At 37.8% G+C, this 20,139-nt stretch overlaps 1 protein-coding gene across 4 annotated transcripts in view; it reads right to left on the reverse strand.

Moving 5' to 3' along the window:
• Positions 1 to 20,139, reverse strand: part of PARN (poly(A)-specific ribonuclease) — a 235,949-nt gene that overhangs the window by 206,086 nt on the left and 9,724 nt on the right. For all 4 annotated transcript variants that reach the window (XR_005213538.1, XM_037814217.1, XM_037814216.1 and 1 more), the window contains exons 7-12: positions 16,331 to 16,496; positions 15,560 to 15,625; positions 14,792 to 14,830; positions 13,509 to 13,551; positions 12,411 to 12,491; positions 781 to 837 (exon numbers count right to left, since the gene is read on the reverse strand). Coding sequence is in view for 3 of the 4 variants with exons in the window: in XM_037814217.1 (XP_037670145.1) it covers positions 781 to 837; positions 12,411 to 12,491; positions 13,509 to 13,551; positions 14,792 to 14,830; positions 15,560 to 15,625; positions 16,331 to 16,496 (452 nt within the window). In the remaining variant the exon portion in view is untranslated. The remainder of the gene's footprint in view (positions 1 to 780; positions 838 to 12,410; positions 12,492 to 13,508; positions 13,552 to 14,791; positions 14,831 to 15,559; positions 15,626 to 16,330; positions 16,497 to 20,139) is intronic.

The following is a 20,139-nucleotide window of genomic DNA, read 5'->3' on the forward strand; positions in this document are numbered from 1 at the left end:
TTTTTATAGGCCTGCCTGTGGTAGCAAGACAGCCACAGAATTCTGAGGGTCTCTATGGCCTTAATGTTTCACTGATGCAAAGTTTAGCATTTAAGGGACAAGAAGTTTGTCCCAAGGCCAACTACTCAAGGAAAAGAAAGCCTTATATTCCAGGCAACTTGGCATCGTGACTTGGGAAGCAGTCTGACTTGGATGTGTAATTCACAAAACAGTCAATAGTATAACCCGGTTTATCTATGAAAAATGTGGATGCCTCTTTTCAAAAAAGACTTAACAAAACAAGGGAAGGTATCTACATCTATCATAGATCCCTTCAGCATATTTATATAAATGACCAACACATTTTTAAAACTAATAAGATATTAATGCTACCAAATATAATATTCGATGACAGTTATACAGAAGAAATAAACACACACAAAATTATTTTTATCCTCTGGAGGAAAAACGCCTCCTGTCAAACACCGAATTGTTTCTTCTCTTATTCCTTACTTCCTTATTATACTTCTTACTGGCTTTGAGGATAATAAACAACAGTTTCATGCAGCCATATAAGTACATCAGAGTATAATCCTTCTATGCATTTTACAAAAAAGGCTTCCTGAAAAATGGTTTAGCTAAAATTTGGCAATTATGATGTCTCAACAAGTACATTACAAGGATACTCTTCATGAAGTTCTTCCAAATACCAGGTAAACATTCTAAATGTAACCAAATGATTAACTTGAAATGATAATCAGGCACTTTACCTTAAACATTATGTTTAGGAATTTAGCTTACCGAATTAGCAATGGCATGAATTACTCTAGAAAATCCCACAGCATCGTTCAGTTCCTCCTTAAAAACAAACAAACGAACAAACAAACAAAAAACTTTTAGGGGCATATATTTCTTACTTGAATGGATTAAAACCTAGCCATGAAAAAAGGAACTGAAATTTTATATCAGGTAAGTGGCTTTAATTTCATGTGCTTTATTTACACCTATCATCCCAAACAACTGCATATGCAATCATCTACTGATATACCTTTTCTCTGTTTAGTAAGTGAAATAAGCAAGTGGCAAACTGTTCATTAGTTACTGAAATAAAAGTACCTCAGGTTTACCCATCACTTCACATAAGCTGTTGAAATTTCCAAGCCTAACTATTTAAATGTCTTTAAAACACAAACTTTAAAAGCTGGGGCAGATCCAAGATGGCTGATTGGGGAGAGGCTGGTCTCATTCTCTTCCAGAAAAACAACTAGAGGTCAGAAACTGTCCGCAACAACAGATCTGGGGCTCTGGAAATCAGGGGGAGTGCTCTACAACTAAGAAAAGTGCAGGACAAAGAGAGAAGCTGCAGGGAGAGAACGTGAGTATCCAAAAAAAAAGCTGGGGTAGCTATACTAATATAAGACAAAATAGACTTGAAATCAAAGCCGTTATAAGTGACAAAGAAGGCCATTATATATTAATAAAAGGAGCAATCCACCAAGAAGAAATAACAATCACAAATTTATATGCACCTAATCAAGGTGCCCCAAAATACATGAGACAAACACTAGAAAAACTGAAGGGCGAAATAGACATATCTACAATAATAGTAGGAGACTTCAATATACCACTTACATGAATAGATAGAGCATTTAGACAGAACATCAGTAAGGAAATAGAGAACTTGAATAATTTGATAAATGAACTAGCGCTAACAGACATACACAGAACAATTCACCCCAAGACATCAGGACATACTTCTCAAGTGCACATGAATCATTCTCTAGCACAGACCACCTGTTCAGTCACAAAACAGGTCTTAATAAATTTAAAACTATCGAAATTAGACAACGCACTTCCTCTGATCATAATGGAATGAAGCTAGAAGTCAACAACCAGAGGACTGAAAAATGCACAAAGTTATGGAGGTTAAACACACTCTTAAACATCCAATGGGTCAGAGAAGAAATTGGAAGAGAAAATAGTAAATATCTAGAGATGAATGAAAAGGAGAACATAACCTTCAAAACTTACAGGATGCAGTGAAGGGAGCGTTGAAAGAGAAATTTATAATCCTAAATGCCTACATTAAAAAGGAAGAATGAGCTAAAAATCAAAGATCTAACTACACACCTGAAGGAATTGAAAAAAAGAACAAACAAATCCCAAAACAAGCAGAAAGAAATAACAAAGAGTAGAGCAGAAATAAATGAAATTGAGAACAAAAAAACAATACAGAGAATCAACAAAGCCCAAAGCTTTGAGAAGGTCAACAAAATTGACAAGCCCTCAGCAAGACTTACAAAGAAAAAAAGAAGATGCAAATAAATAAAATAAAAAATGAGAGGAAGGATGTTACTACTGACCCCACAGAAATAAAAAAGATCATAAGAGGATACTATGAACAACTGTACAACAACAAACTAGATAACTTAGATGAAGTGGACAATTTTCTAGAAACACATGAACAACCCACACTGACTCCAGAATAGAACATCTCAACAAACCAATCACAAGAGACTCAGTCATCATACACTTCCTAACAAAGAAAACAGCTTCATAAGTAAATTCTACCAATCTTTTCTAGAAGAAATAACACCAATCCTGCTCAAATTCTTCCAGAAAATTGAAGAGGAGGGAACACTACCCAACTCATTCTATGAAGCCAATATCATTCTAATACCAAAATCAGATAAAGATATTACAAGAAAGGAAAATTACAAACCAATCTCTCTAATGAAAATATATGCAAAAATCCTCAAGAAAACACTTGTAAATTGAATTCAATTGCACATTGAAAGAATTGTACACCATGATCAAGTGGGTTTTATCATTACTATGGATCCCAAACAAATTTAAAAAATGGTAAGAGGATACAATGAACAACTGTATGCTGACAAACTAGACAAAGTAGAGGAAATGGACAATTTCTGGAAACACATGAACAAATGAACTGACCAGAGAAGAAACATTAGACTTCAACAAATCAATCACAAGTAAAGAGATCGAATCAGTCATCAAAAAGCTTCCTACAGATGAAAGCCCAGGGCCAGATGGCATCACAGGGGAATTTTACCAAACTTTCCAAAAAGAACTGATACCATTCCTGCTCAAACTCTTTCAAAAAACTGAAGAAAATGGAACACTACTGAACTCATCATGAAGCTAACACCACCCTAATACCAAAACCAGATAAAGAAACAAGACAGGAAAACTACAGGTCAATCTCCCTAATGAATATAGATGTAAAAATTCTCAAGAAAATACTTGCAAATCAAATCCAAAGGCACATTAAAAGAATTATACACCACGACCAAGTAGGATTCATTTCTGGCATGCAAGAGTGGTTCAAGACAAGAAAATCAATCAATGTAATACACCACATTAACAAATCACAGAAGAACCACATGATCATCTTGATTGACACAGGAAATGCATTTGACAAAATCCAGCATCCCTTCTTGACAAAAACACTTTGAAAGGTAGGAACAGAAGAATACTTTCTCAACATGATCAAGGGCACATATGAAAAACCAACAGCAAATATTGTACTCAGTGATGAAAGACTGAAAGCTTTCCCGTTGAGATTGGGAACAAGACAAGGATGCCCACTGTCACCACTGCTATTCAACATTGTACAACACATTCTAGCTAGAACCATTAGGCAAAAAAAAGAAATAAAAGGCATCAGAAAGAAAAAAGTAAAACTTTCACTACTTGCAGATGATATGATACTATATCTACAAAGTCCCAAAAAATCTACAAAAAAAGCTACTAGAGTTAATAAATGAGTTCAGCCAAGTGGCAGGATATAAGAGAAACACGCAAAAATCAGTCATGTTTCTATGCACTAGTAATGAGCAATATGAGGAGGAAATTAGGAAAAAAATTCCATTTACAGTAGCAACCAAAAAAAAATCAAATACCAAGGATAAACTTAACCAAGGATGTAAAGGACTTGTATTAAAAAAACTATGAAGTGTTCCTAAAAGAAATCAAACACCTAAATAAATGGAGGGACATTCCATGTTGACAGATTCAAAGACTAAATAGTGTTAAGATGTCAATTCTACCCAAACTGATTTACAGATTCAACACAATCCCAATCAAAATTCCAACAGCCTACTTTGCAGAACTGGAAAACCCAATTACCAAATTTATTTGGAAGGGTATGGGGCCTCGAATAGCCAGAAACATCTTAAAAAAGAAAAATGAAACTGGAAGACTCTCACTTCCTGACCTTTTAAAAGCATATTAAAAACCTACAGGGATTAAAAAAAACAAAAAGCATGGTACTAGAATATGCTGAACATACTGATCAATGGAATCAAATTGAGAGTTTAGAACTAGACCTTCACATCTATGGTCAACTGATTTTTTTGTCTGTTTCAAAATTAAAATTTAATATAACATATTGAAATGACAACTAGGAATGTATTTCTTCTTCCTTCTAAAGGACATTACCTATTTTTTAATTCAATTTTACTGAGATTGTTCACATACAATACAATCATTCAGAGTGTACAATGTTCATGGTACCATTATTTGGTTGTGCATTCATCATCACAATTAACTTTTTTTCCATTTTTAAAAATTTTCATTACTCCAGAAAACAAATAAAAGTAAAAAAGAAAACTTAAATCCTACCATACCCCTAACCACCCCCCTCCATTACTGACCCATAGTATTGGTATAGTACATTTGTTACTGTTGATGAAATAATGTTAAAATACTATTAACTGTAGTATATAGTTTGCAATGGGTATATTTTCCCCTATATACCCCTCTATTATTAACTTCTAGTTATAGTGTCATACATTTATTTTAGTTCATGAGAGAAATTCCTAATGTTTGTAGGGTTAATCACAGACATTGTCACCACAAGATTTACCGTTTTATACGATCCCATATTTTAACCTCCAACTTTCCTTCTGATGACATACATGACTCTGAGCTTCCCCTTTCCACCACATTCACACAGCATTCAGCACAGTTAGATATTCCCACAATATGTTACCATTACCTCTAACCATTTCCAAACACTTAAGTTCAACCTAGTTAAACATTCTGCACGTAATAAGCAACCACTCCCCATTCTTTAGCCTCGTTCTATATCCTGGTAACCTATATTTCATGTCTATGAGTTTACATGTTATAATTACTTCATATCAGTGAGGCCACACAATATTTGTCTTCCTGTGCCTGACCCATTTCACTCAGTATAATGCCCTCAAGGTTTCTTCATTAACCCGTTAATTTTTTTTTTAAGGTTTTGTTCACACACCATACATTCCATCCTAAGTAAACAATCTACAGTTTCCTGCAAAATCACATATTTATGCATTCACTACCATCACCACTATCTATATAAGGACATTTCCACTTCTTCCACACAGAAAGAGGAAGAGTCAAAGGAGGTAGAGAGACAAAATAGAAAGAAAAAGAAAAAAAAAAAATGACAGCTACAAAGCAATAAAAGAAAGAGAGAATTAAAAACAATAAAAGAGTCAGACAACATCACCAATGCCAAGAGTCCCATACCCCTCCCTTATATCCTCCTTTTATAGGCATTTAGCTTTGGTATATTGCCTTTGTTACATTAAAAAGAAGCATAATACAATCTTTCTGTTAACTAGTCTCTAGTTTGCAATGATCATATTTTTTCCCCAATAACACCTCATTTTTAACACCTTGCAAGGCTAACATTCATTTGTTCTCCCTCATGTAAAAACAAATTTGTACACTTTATCACAAATGTTGAGCACTCTAAGTTTCACTAAGTTATACAATCCCAGTCTTTATTTTCCTTCTTTCCTTCTGGTGTCCCACATGCCCCTAACCTTCCTCTTTCAAGCATACTCAGAGTCATCTTTGTTCAGTGTACTTACATTGTTATGTTACCATCACCCAAAATTGTGTTCCAAGCCTCTCACTCCTGTCTTTTCCTATCTGTCTGTAGTGCTCCCTCTAGTATTTCCTGTAGAGCAGGTGTGTTGTTCCAAACTCTCGCACTGTCTGTTTGTCAGAGAATATTTTAAACTCTCCCTCATATTTGAAGGACAGCTCTGCCAGATACAGGATTCTTGGTTGGTGGTATTTCTTTTTCAGTATCTTAAATATATCGCACCATTGCCTTCTTGCCTCCATGATTTCTACTGAGAAATCCGCACACTCTTATCAGGCTTCCCTTATATGTGATGGATCGCTTTTCTCTTGCTGCTTTCAGGATTCTTTCTTTGTCTTTGACGTTTGATAATCTGATTATTAAGTGTTTGGCAAAGGCCTATTCATTTATTCTGTTTGGGTACGCTGCACTTCTTGGAACTGTAAGTTTATGTCTTTCATAAAAGATGGGAAATTTTCATTGATTATTTACTATTATTGTTTCTGCCCTGTTCTAGTTTGCTAATGCTTCACTGGAGGATGGCCAATGGCGTCAGGAAAACCTCTGTTAGCTGGGAAGGCACGTGGCTGGCATCTGCTCCAAAGTTCTGGTTTCAAAATGGCTTTCTCCCAGGACATTCCTCTCTAGCAAGCTTGCTCCTCTTCTAAACATCACTCACAGCTGCACTGAGTTCCTTCTCTTTGAGTCAGCTCATTTATATGGCGCCACTGATCAAGGCCCACCCTGAATGGGTGGGGCCATGCCTCCATGGGAATATCTCATCAGAGTCATCACCCACAGCTGGGTGGGGCACATTCCAAGCAAATCCAATCAGCACCAAAATGTCTGCCCCACAAGACTACACCAAAGATAATGGCGTTTCGGGGACACAATACATTCAAACTGGCACATGCCCCTTTTCCCTTCTTTTCTCCTTCTGGGACACCCATGACACACATATTCATACACTTCATGTTGTCATTCAATTCCCTGAGATGTTACTCATACTTTTCCATTCTTTTCCCTATCTATTCTTTTGTGTGTAGGATTTCAGGTGTCTTGTTCTCCAGTTCCTGCATGCTTTCTTTTGCCTCTTGAAATCTGCTGTTGTATGTCTCCGCTGTGTTTTTCATCACATGCTGTGCCTTTCATTTCCAGATTGTGCCAGTTTTTTCAAAATTTCAATTTCTACCTTATATTTGCCCAGTGTTTTCTTTATATCCTTCATCTCTTTTGCCCTATCTTCCCTAAACTCGTTGACTAGGTTCTTTAATTGATTTTGCATATTTATTTGAAAATCTTTAACAGATTGTTTCAATAAAGTGAAACAATATCTCAACTACATCTTAATTGAGGTGTAAGTTTGTTCCTTTGACTGGCCATATCTTTGTTTTTCCTAGTGTGGTTTGTAGATTTCTGTTGTCTAGGCATCTGTTTTCCTTGGTTACCCCAATCAGATTTTCCCAGACCAGAATGGGCTCAGGTCTCAGAATGGGTCTATATTCAGTGTCAAGTTTCCCTGCGGGTGTGTCTTAGAAGACTGACAGACTATCCTTGAGGCCTCTAGCCACTGTGCTTTTCCTAACCTGCCCAGCAGGTGGCACCTGTCAGCCTGTCGCTCCCAACTGGTGTAAGGAGGTGTTTACTTCTCTTTACTTCTTTACTTCTCAGTTTGTTTCTGTTTTGACTGTTTTCCCAGAGGCTCTGGGGTCTGAGTTCCGAAGGGCGGGTCAGCAGTAGAACTGGGCCCCACCTCCTTCCTCTTAGGAAAGATACACCCCCTACGGAGCTATCTTCTGCAGTTGAATTACTTCTTTGTCTCTCTGACTCTTAACTCCACTTCTGTCTGGGTCAGAGGGCCATGAACTGAAAACGGCTGGGGCTTTCTGCATTGAGTCACTCAGATTGAAAGAGAGAGAAAAAAGGGAAATAAAGCCCCTTTTCGGAGCCAGTCCATGGCCCCCCAGTTTCGCCCATCAGTCAGAAATAGCAAACAGTCTTCTGGGCTCCCTCCCCCAGGATGCTGGCTCCTTCTGGCTCTTTCAGGTCTAAAAAGCCTCTGTAATTTTTTCTCTAAAAGCCTCTGTAATTTTTTCCCTCAGTTTTTTTTCTTTGGTTTGTTTTTTTGTTTGTTTTCCATCAGCCCCCACTCCTCCCCACTGGGAATGACCTCAGGGCACTTTGCTGCTTGTTAGGGGTTTGTCTATGTTTGTAACTTGTATTCAGCAGTCTACATTTGTTAATCAAAACCCAGTTGGAGCTGGGCTAAGTTATAGTCACTTCCTCGGAGAATGCTGCTTTCTCTTATAGTGAGGTCCTGCAGCTCAGTCTGCATGTTCAACTGATTTTTAACAAGGCTGCCAAAGTCCACCCAACTGGGACAGAGCAGTCTCTTCAACAAATGGTGCTGGAAGAACTGGATATCCATATCCAAAATTAACTCAAAATGGATCGAAGACCTAAATATAAAAGGCAGAACCATAAGACTCCTAGAAGAAAATGTAGGGAAGCATCTTCAAGATCTTGTGGTAGGAGGTGATTCCCTACACTTTACAACAAAAACACAAACAACAAAAGAAAAAATGGATAAATGGGACTTCCTAAAATACTTCTGTGCTTCAAAGGACTTTGTCAAGAGGGTGAAAAGACAGTGTACTCAATGGGAGAAAATATTTGGAAACCACATATCCAATAAGGGTTTGATATCCAGAATATATACGGATATCCTACAACTCAACAATAAAAAGAGAAACAACCCAATTTAAAAATGGGGAAAAGACACGAATAGACCTTTTTCCAAAGAGGATATACAAATGGTTAAAAAGCACATGAAAAGATGTTCAACATCACTAGCTGTGCTGGTTTGGATATATTGTGTCTCCCAGAAAAGCCATATTCTTTAATGCAATCTTGTGCAGGCAGACTGATTAGTCTGTTGATTAGGGTGGAACCTATGATTAAATTACTCCCATGGAGGTGTGGACCCCGCCCATTAAGGGTGGGTCTTAGTTAGATCACTGGAGTCCTTTAAAGAAAGCTCCCACAGAGAGCAAGGAGGACAAAAATGCCCCAAGATAAGCTGAGAGAGACATTTTGGAGAGAAGCTAAGATACGTAATCTAGAGTTTGCACCAGGTGAAGCAAAGAGCCGACACAGGTACTGACGCTTAGAGACACTTGGAGATGCAGACAGAAAAACATCTGGAGATGCTAGGCAAAGAGATGAAGCCCACAGTTTGCCCCGGAGAAGCTAAGAGAGGACCCCCAGATGCTTAGAGAGAAACGCCCTGAGAGAAAGAAGCAAAGACACACAGAAGCAAAGAGAGAGGAATGAAGACAGAAGCCCAAAGACATTTTGGAGAAAGTCATTTTAAAACACAACCTGGGAGCAAAGGACAAGCAGATGCCAGCCACGTGCCTTCCCAGCTGACAGAGGTGTTCTGGATACCATCAGCCATTCTTCAGTGAAGGTATCATTTTGTTGATGGCTTAGTCTGGACTCTTCTATGGCCTTAAAATCTGACTTTGTAACCTAATAAATCCCCTTTATAAAAGCCAATCTATTTCTGGTATTTTGCATAATGGGAGCCTCAGCAACTCAAAACATTAGCTATTAGGGAAATGAAAATCAAAACTACAGTAAGATATCATTTCACACCTATTACAATGGCCACTATTTAAAAAACAGAAAACTGCAAGTGTTTGAGAGGATATGGAGAAATAGGAACACTTATTCACTGTTGGTGGGAATGTAGAATGGTGCAGCTGCTTGGAAGACAATCTGGCAGCTCCTCAGGAAGCTAAGCATAAAACTGTCATATGATCTGGCAATCCTGCTACTAGGTATTACTCAGAAGAACTGAAAGAAGGTACACAAGCAGACAGTTTCACACTGATGTTCAGAGTGGCATTATTCACAATTGCCAAAAGATGGAAACAACCAAAGTGTCCATTAACCAATGAAAGGATAAATAAAATTTGGCATATACATACAATGGAATATTGTACAGCTATAAGGAGAAATGAAGTCATGATGCATGTGACTACACTGATAAACCTTGAGGACATTATAATCAATGAAATAAGTCAGACACAAAATAAAAATATTGGAGGTCCTCACTAATAGGAACTAAATATAACTAGCAAACTCATGGTGTTAATATCTAAAACCATAGGTCACCAGAAGATAGAATGAGGGCAGAGGATGGGGAGTTGATTCTTAATTTGTGCAGCATATGTAATAAGAGTGATAATAAATGTCTGGAAATGAATGGAGGTGACGGTAACACATTACAATGAGTGTAATTAACAGCAATGATACATGGGTGCCATTTTGGTTTGCTAACATTGCAGTTATGCAAAATACCAGAAATGGATTGGCTTTTATAAAGGGGATTTATTTGGTTACAAAGTTACAGTCTGAAGGCCATAAAGTGTCCAAGGTAAGGCATCAACAATCAGGTACCTTCACTGAAGGATGGCCACTGGTGTCCAGAAAACCTCTGTTAGCTTGCAAGGCATGTGGCTGGCGTCTGCTTGCTCCCAGGTTGCATTTCAAAATGGCATTCTCCAAAATGCTGTCCTTGGGGCATTCTGTCCTCCGTTAGCTACAGCTCCTCTTCAAAAAGTCACTCTCAGTTGCTCTCCATAATGTCAATCTTAGCTGCTCCACATCTCAGCCTGTGTGGCTCTTTTTAAAGTACTCCAGTGATACAATAAAGACCCACCCTGAATGGGTGGGGCAACACCTCCAAAGAAATAATCCAATGAAAGGCCTCACCCACTGTTGACTGAGTCACATCTCCATGGAAACACTGAACCAATAGGTTCCAACCTAATCAACACTAATACATCTGCCCCCACAAGACTGCATCAAAGAACATGTAGTTTTGGGGGGCATAATACATCCAAACTGGCACAGGTGCTAAAAGAGAAAGTTAAGGGTCATGTATGTCTCAAGAAGAAAAGCCAGAGAATGAAACATGAGACTGTATAACATAGTGAACCCTCTTCAGGGTGAAAATGTTCTAGAATTAATTGTGGTGATGAAGGCACAACTCTGTGAATATACTAGAAGACAGTGATTGTACACTTTAGATGGACTGTATGGTATTTGAATTTATGTCATAAAAATGCTTTTAAAAAAAACCTGCCACCTGCTGGCTAAATTCAATACTGCAGTAAACTCCAAGGAACCTTCTAGAACTTTACTGATCAAACCAAGCATTCTCATAATTCCTTATTTTATTCCTTTATAAAATTTTTTTTTAATTTTTTATAGCATAGCACTCTGAGACTCATCCACTTCCTTCTTTCCAATTTCCTTCCCAAGGAGATTTAAATAAGCTCAAGTGTCTCTCCTATCATGAAACCCCATCCTCAACTCTAATCCCCATCTAACCATTGCCCCTTCTTGTCTTTCGGCAGCACAACTGCGTGAAAGACTCTCCTCACTAGCTCCAATTCAGCTCCCACTTACTCTCAGCACTCTGCTCCCTGGCTTCACTGCCACTTTCCACTTCACTGAAACGGCTCACTTCCTTTAAACTATACCCAGAGCTGAATCCAATGGCCACATCTCTGTCCTTATCTTTACCTCCTTGGAGCATGCAATACTTTTGACCATAGGAAGCTGGCACTGTTGGCTAATCCTCCTTTCTCCATGTAAGTAACAGACTGTCTAAATTTAAAAGTGGCTCATTGTATCTTTACCAGTCATATAAGTCAGGCATTGGTCTTGGTCTTGCTTTGTCTTATATGTGTGAGCTGACATCTACCCACACCCATTCCTGTGCCGCCACTCCTGTGTCCGCCCGGCCCCGCCCACCTCACTCCAGCCCATCCCATCTAAGTCACCCAGCCATGATCTACCCAATTGCTCAAATTCCTGACTTGAGCCATCTCCGTTCTTTCCCCTGCCCTCTCTCACCACCCATATCCAATCACCAGTTCCACTGATTCTACCTACTAAGTATCTCCAGAGTTTATCTACACTGCACAAATTATCCCATTCTAGGTCACTAACATCTCTCACCTAGGTTACTCCACTGCTTAACTAGCCCCCCCCCCCCCCCGCCTTTAGTCTACCCACACAAATCCATACTCCACACAGCAACCAGTGCTATGCTCCAACCAAGGCAAAGCTGACCATGTCATCCTGATCTGTTGGATCAGATATTCTCAACCAGATTTTAGAAAAACTAGTATCTGTACCTGAAGTTAAAAGTGGCAATATTAGCTGATGGATAATGAAGCTCAGTGACACGCAATCCAAATAGTAATCACGGATACTTTCTTCAAGATTGCTTCCTATAAACAGAGATTGCTTAACCACAAACTTGGACTTACTCTTTTGGCTATGTCTAAATGCTTAACCTTAACTTCCGTCCTCATCTATTCTTAGGTTTTTCCACCAAATCAATTCTGTGGTAGAAAACTATTTATTAAATTGAATGCAAACATATGATCTGGATCTGAAATAATACATAGAAATGAAAAAATCAGTATCTATGTTATTTCTTACTCAAAGGGAATTAATATAACCCAATTACCTGCTCTTTAGCATGTTTCTGCTGCTCTCTTCTTTTGCGCTCTTCTTCATCTACTTTACTTACAACTATATACCGCTCTTTCTAAAAGACATAAAATAGATACACTATTCTCAGGAAGCAACTTGATCCACAAGAACTCAGAATTCTGCTACTATTAGAAGTTATCATTTTTATCACTGCTCAGTCTTTCATGGGCCAAATACAGTTGGAAGTATTTTAAAATGCCACCAAAACTGAGGTGGTACATTTGCCTCTGCATTTCCATGACATTTCCCCATGGTGTATCAATTCCATCCAACAGAAGTCAGTTAAAAGTATCAACAGACTTCGAGAACAGACACTATCTATGATGAAGAGTGACTAAGAAGTCAGGTTGTACTTGAACATGAATTTCTGTATTACTGATTTTAAACTACAATTCCTATAAGTTTATTAATAAAAAAATCCTGAAATTTCTGAATTGCCAGGAAACTAGTAACCTTTTTCATATATTGCATATTATTCATATACCAAGTAAACACAACACAAAACCTTCTCTGTTAAAGTTTGAAATTTATCTTCTAGCAGATTGTTTCTTAATTTATTCAACCTCTTATTTAATTTGGTATCTGACTTAAAAGAAAAAAATAAATTCTAAAATTCTAAATGTTTACAAAATAAACCACCATCAGCTCACTCATTACTCACCACAGCTCTATCAGTGCACCTTAGGAATACACGATGACGGCTATACTTATGCATATGACCCAGATTTTAAAATTTAATTTTACCTGCTCACATAACACAAAGCCTTTTTTTCATGCATACCATTACAGTTTTCTGCCACAGTAAGGTCATGAACTAACATCTATATACTTTTAAGGTTACAAAGCATGTTCACTTCTGGCTCACTGCAATAAAGCTGGTACAGCTGATTACCATCATCGTCATCCCAAAACTACAAATGGAGGAAACAAGTTTTAGAGAGGTTAAATGACTTGCCCAAGGTCACCCAGCTCACACATAGCAGAGCCAAGGCTTAAATTCTGACTTTCAACATATCAATGTATCATTCATTGCTTTTGTTAAACATTAGCCCTGGATAACTGTTGGGGTTACCTTTTCAGTTTCTAAAGTCTCAACATGAATGCCTTTGGGATACCTAAAGAAAAGAAAGAAAACATATCAGTAGATGGGTCAATGACAGCTAAAACCAAAGTGTTTTAAAAGCAACTATATATTGTTGATGTGTTACATTGGACACTCAACTTGATGGCCTTAAGACTGTAACTGTGTAACCAAATAAATGACCTTTTATGAAAGCCAAAAAAAAAGCAACTATATAGCTATAATTCAACTAAATGAAGTAAGTTTTATCAAATATGAAATTATTTTTACTACAATGAAGACTTCATAGTAAGCCTATTCCATAATATTAATTGCAGCTGCTAAATGTTTCCTTACCCCTGTGCTTAAACACGTAAGAATGTATCTGATTTCAAATTAATTCTTTTAGGATTCAGACATTTTCTGAACTGTCTTCCTTCATAATAAGTCAACTCAGTATCATATAGTCAAATCAAATCTTGCCTCCAAATATAACAATACCTATTTTCCGAACTGAAATTCTGAAGGTCTGTTCAGATTCTGTGTAGCACACATAGGAGAGGTGTGAGGTGGGTAACCCTGCTTTAGTTTGACACAGTAGTCTGCATCAGCCAAAAACAAGAGGGACCTGGAACCCACATGGACAAGCTGCAAGGATAACATAACCAGAAAGGAACTTGGGCAAACAGGACCATGGCCCCTTTCCTGTTTTGTTCAAAGTAAATGTATCACTTGCAGATTCTGATGAAAGAACAGGAACCCCCAAACAAAGTCAAATACAAACATCCATCTAATGTTGATTTTCAAGTTTTTGTCAGAGACTTACTTGAGAATACAATAAAACCAATGGAAATAACCCCAGAAAAATACATGTACAAAACTCTACATTTATTTCAGGGGATTCACAGAACTCTTGAAACTTATCCATGGTCCACCTCCAGGTTCAGAATCCCTGCATAGAAAAATATTCATCTAAGTATTTCCTTGGTCTTAAAATCAAATCTTTATTATACAGCTTCCAAGAACAAAAACGCTACACATCCAGAACTTAATGGATGAGGCCAAAGTGATCATTAACAGAAATTTTTAAAGGCCTTAAAGCATCTATTAAGAAGCAACAACAAAGAAAATAAATTGAGTGGGTGGTGAAATAGCACCATAAAGCACCACACAAAAACCTGGTACAGACAAAGTCACCAAGAACCCCAAAAAAGGAAATGAGAGTTAAAAGGATGTATTCTGTTTTAAAATTGTGGGTCCCTCACAGAGCTCTCACATAACATAAAGACACTTACTTCCAGCTCAAAGTCTGATAAATTAGCTTTCTTTGGAACCTATAAAAACAAAAGACAGACATTGAATTTGGCTCATTATAAGAAAATCCTAACTGATCAAGCACTGGTTGGGAAAGACGTTTAATTTAAAAGATACTTCACTAGGCCTGACAGGTAATAAGCAAACATAAAAGAAAGCCGGAAGTTTGAGGTCAGAGAGTTCCTCAAAACTTGTCTTCATCAAGATTTTCTTTAATATTATTATACTGCTTTTATAGAAGAAGTAGAAGTTGTCTAATCAAAATATTACTTCCTGTGGCTGCATAAAGAGAATTTAAAAGCACACAGATGCACTAAAACATTTCCATGAAGCTAGTCACAAAGTGAAAGGAAAGATAGAAGTTCAAGTTACTGATTCTGAGACCATATTCCTGCTATAAAAAACTGGAAGGACAGAAGTAACTTGACAGTAAAACCTTCTCTTCTGAGGCCTCATGTATTAAGCACTCCTCAAGGCTAAAATAATTATGCTACTCTTCTGTGTAACTTAAAAGTGAAATCTGTGCAACAGTTTTCTCCCTTCTTGATCAAAGACACAGCATCCATTCAGTTTCTCAACATGCAATCATCCCCACTGTGTTAATGCTAAAATTAGTGCCTAAAATATTGGGAACATATCTATCATAAAAAGACTATTTATAAAGATGTTTTAAAGGACAAAATGCAGCATATGCCAGAAATCGTCTACCTTTACAAAAAAAAAAAAAAAGATGTGAATATGCAACTAACCCAGTACATGGCTCTAAATCCAAGTTCTTGTTTTCTTCACTTTGTAATAAATCTTCTATTTTCTCTCTGCGGAATTAGAATAAGAGCATGACCACAGGTACCTTTAAGGAATCAAGTCATTAGCCAACAGAACAATTATACTCAAGAACAGTCTAAATATAAGAACATAAGAAAATGGAATTTTACCAAATCATGCTGTAACTTTTTAGTTCAATAAGGCTTACAGAAAAACTCTTTGGCATACTCTTCTTTCTGTTATTGTTAATGAATTAGTGACAACTTCTCAAAGATTTATCAATATAAGTAATTTCGTTGAATGTGTAACAAGAAAAAGACTGGCTTTTGGTTTTTAATTTACATTTTCATATTCTAAGCAAGACTGGACACTCCAATGGCATTTCTGCTTGTCAGAAACTTTACTGAAGACAAAAAAAATGGCCATGTTGCAGTCCAAATGGGCCTGTTTCTTCCTCTGCCTTCAGAGGAAGCTAGGGGTTGGTGCTCGGGCCCTTGGTCCACTAGTCTGCCAACTTGCTGAGACAGCCTCCTACCTAGTGACATGATGCAAGTTTAAGGACCCTACACAAGTCTCATTTACAATGTGTCTGTTGTTACACAGATTCAGATAGGCCACAATTAAACCCTGTCACTTAAAACTTCACACCTGTGTGTTGTACAAGCCTGAGTCACAGATCTCAGTCTGAAGCAGTACATCTCCTGCCTGAAATTGATTTTGCACAGTGCACATTTGTTTTCAGTGTAGGAACTTACACTACTCGGTCAATAAACTTCTTTTGATCCTCAGGAATTGTCACAGGACATTTTGAAGTGTTAGGAGATACATAAGACAGAGATCCTGCACCGTTGGTTTGTAAACGTTTTTCATCATACTGTTCTCTTAACTGTCTTTCTTCTTCCTGATTTAAATAAGGAATTCCTAAACACAATGTTAAAAAGAATACATTAGCAAAGGTAATTGTTTAACATAAAATTCAAAATTTCTAACAAGCAAAAAAGTCAAAAATAATCAAGAGAAGTTTTATTACATTTAACCACATATCAAAACAATCAATCAGAAAGGTAAATGATTTTGAAATGATTTCATTGTACATTCTTTCATTCATTCTTCTTTCAACAAATATTTATTTGGTACCTCCTCTGTGCCAAGCACTGTATTAAAACACTGGGGATCTAACAGTCAACAAAGATGCAGTCTGCTCTGGAGTGAATGCAACTACTTCAGGCAGGATGATTAGAAAAGTTTCCTGTGAAGGAGACCTGAAGGACACAAATGAATCCGATATGCAAAGACTCTTATTTACAAAAACAGGCAGTCAGCAGTGGGCCATAGTTTGTGACCTAGGATTAGCCTATGGTGATGGATAGACCTTTCTGAACGGACAAATAAATATGAAGGTACTTGTGCCCCATGTGAATGCTCACCAGAGGGTGACTTCCACAGAGAAAGATTTTAATAATCAAGTAGATAGGGTGACCCATTCTGTGGATACCAGTCATCAGCTTCTTTTCCCAGCCAGTACTGTCATTGCTCAATGGGTTCATGAACAAATGGCCATGGTGGTAGGGATGGAGGTTATGCATGTGCTCAGCAACATGGACTTCCACTCACCAAGGCCAACCTGGCTACAATCACTGCTGAGTGCCCAATATGCCAGCAGCAGAGAACTAAACTCAGCCCCCAATATGGCACCATTTTCCAAGGTGATCAGCCAGCTACCTGATGGCAGGTAGATTATATTGGACCACTTCCTTCATTTAAGGAGCAGCATTTGGATTTACTAAAATAGACATGTACTCCAGATATGAATCTGCCTTCCCTGCACATAATGCTTCTGCCGAAATTGCCATCCGTGGACTCATAAATGTTTTATCCACCATTATGGTATTCTACACAGCATTGCTTCTGATCAAAGAACCCACTTCACAGCAAATGAAGTACAGGAATGGGCATATGCTCATATAATTCACTAGTCTTACCATGTTCTCATCATCCTAAAATCAGCTGGATTGACAGAATGGTAGATCAGACTTTTGAAGACTCACTATGGCACCAACTGGGTGGCGATAACTTGCAAGGCTGGGGCAAGATTCTTCAGGAGGCTATATATGCTCTAAAACAGTGTCCAATCTACAGTGCTGTTTCTCCCATAACCGGGATTCACAGGTCCAGGAATCAAGGGGTGGAAATGGGAGTAGCAATACTCACTATCATCCCTAGTGATCAACTAGAAAAAAATTTGCTTCCTGTCCTCAGAAACCTTATGTCTGCTAGTCTACAGGCCTTAGTTCCAAGAGGAGGAGTGCTTCCAACAGAGGACACAACAATGACTCCTTTGAACTGGAAGTTAAGACTGTCATCTGGCCACTTTGAGCTCCTCATGCCTCTGAATCAACAGGCAAAGGTATTGTACTAGCTGGGGTAACTAATCCTGATTATCAAGGGGAAATAGGACTGCTACTACACAATGAAGGTAAAAGAGAATTTGCCTGGAATATAGGAGATCCCTTAGGGGATCTCTTAGTACTATCATGCCCTGTGATTAAGCCAATGAAAAATTGCAAAACCCAATCCAGGTATGACTATCAATGGCCCAAACCCTTTAGGAATGGAGGTATGGGTCACACCACCAGGCAAAGAACCATGGCCAGCTGAGGTACCTGCTGAGGGTAAAGGGAACATGGAATGGGTAGTAGAAGAAAGTAGTTATAAATACAAGCTGTGACCATGTGACCAGTTACAGAAATAAGGACTGTGATGGCTAAGTATTTCTTCATGTTTTATTATGAATGCTTGTATATACACATAGAGCAAATATCTTTGTTTTCTTCCCTATGTTATCCCCTTATCATAGAACATATGCTGTATTAACTTTATGTCAAGTATTTAAGTTACAGAATATCAAGTTTAAGAATGAATTTTACCCAAAGACTTGCATCCTCTTCTAGGGAAAAGATTAGGGCATGTTCAGTTGTACACAGGAGTTGAATTATGTTAGGAACAATATGACTGTGTTATTGTCTTTATTTTGAGATTACATATGATTTAAGGAGATGTGTATAGGTGCCAAGCTCACAAGGGGAGGATTCTGAAGGTTAAGTTCACATGTCAACCTGGCTAAGTTATGGTCTCCAGCTATTTGGTCAAGCAAGACCTGGCCTGATTGTTACTGTGAGGGTATTTTGTGGATTTAAATCATCAGTCAGTTGATTGCGTCTATGGCTGATTACTTCTGTAATTAACATAGGAGACTGCCCTCAGCAATGAGAGACATGTCATCCAATTAGCTGTACACAGACTGATTTTGGAGGTAGGAGAGATGGAACTTGCTGATATATTGGAAGTAAGGGATAAATGGAAGGGCAAAATTTTAAAAATGACACACAGCTATTTGGTTTAAGCAACTGGGAAGATGATAAGCCATTTACCGAGGTGGAGAAAAATGGAGAATAGATTTGGAGCCCAAGGGGTAGAAATCAAAGCTACCTTCTGGACGTGGGACACTAACTTTATATAAAGAATGATGGAATTAGAAAATCACCATTTGGCAAAAATAATAATTGCCTCAAGCAAGAATCAAGAATGGATGCTAAAATTAACAGGGGAAAAAAGTGACTGAAGTTAACACCAGTAACGGGACAAAATAACATTAATCGTTTCCTGATAATGACCAAGAAGGGGACACACTCATTTCTGTGGTATCCCTGCCAAAATGAATAAATGCATTTGGATTTGTCTCTGGAAACATCAGACACATTCAAATTGAGGGGCATTACACAAAATAACTGACCTCTACTATTCAAAAATATCAAGGTATTAAAAGCCAAGCCAGGCTAAGAAACTGTTCTGGATTTCAAGAGTAAAGAGATATGACAACTAAATGTAACATGTAATACTGGATTGAATCTGGACCAGGGGAAAATATTTTTTCTTTTGCTATAAATGGCACGACTTACATAAGGTCTGTAAATTAGAAAACAGTACTGTGGCCATGTCAATTTCCTAAATTTGGGTCATTGTACTGTGGTTTTACAAAAGAATGTCCTTGTTTTTAGGAAATACACACTGAAGCAGTTAAGGTTAAGGGATATCATGTCTGTAACTTTCTCTAAAATGGTTCAGGGAAAAATAATATGTGATACACGTGTATAGAGAGAGAGAGAGGGCGACAAAACAAATGCAGTACATATTAACATTTGGGGAACTGGAAGAACAGTATACAGGAATTCTTTGTGGTTGTTTGCAATGTTTCTCTTAAGTCTGAAATTATTGCAAAATAAAAAGTTAACAAAAGAAATAATAAGGCCATGGAGTGTCTGAGACCAACTAGGGAAAGTAATATTAGAAGCTGGCCAGACGAGAATAAGCAAATCAGGATACTGGAGAGTCAAGAGTGAGGCAGGCAACACTGAGGACTGACAGCTTGGTAGGATGAGCCCTTAATCTTGGGGCATACCCTTCATCTTGGGGCATGCCCTTGCGAAGCTTTTTGCTGCAAAGGAGAGGCTAAGCCTATATATAATTGTGCCTAAGAGTCTCCCCCAAAGAACCTCTTTGATGC

Source organism: Choloepus didactylus, chromosome 21 (genome assembly GCF_015220235.1).
Source record: "Choloepus didactylus isolate mChoDid1 chromosome 21, mChoDid1.pri, whole genome shotgun sequence".
NCBI lineage: Eukaryota > Metazoa > Chordata > Mammalia > Pilosa > Megalonychidae > Choloepus > Choloepus didactylus.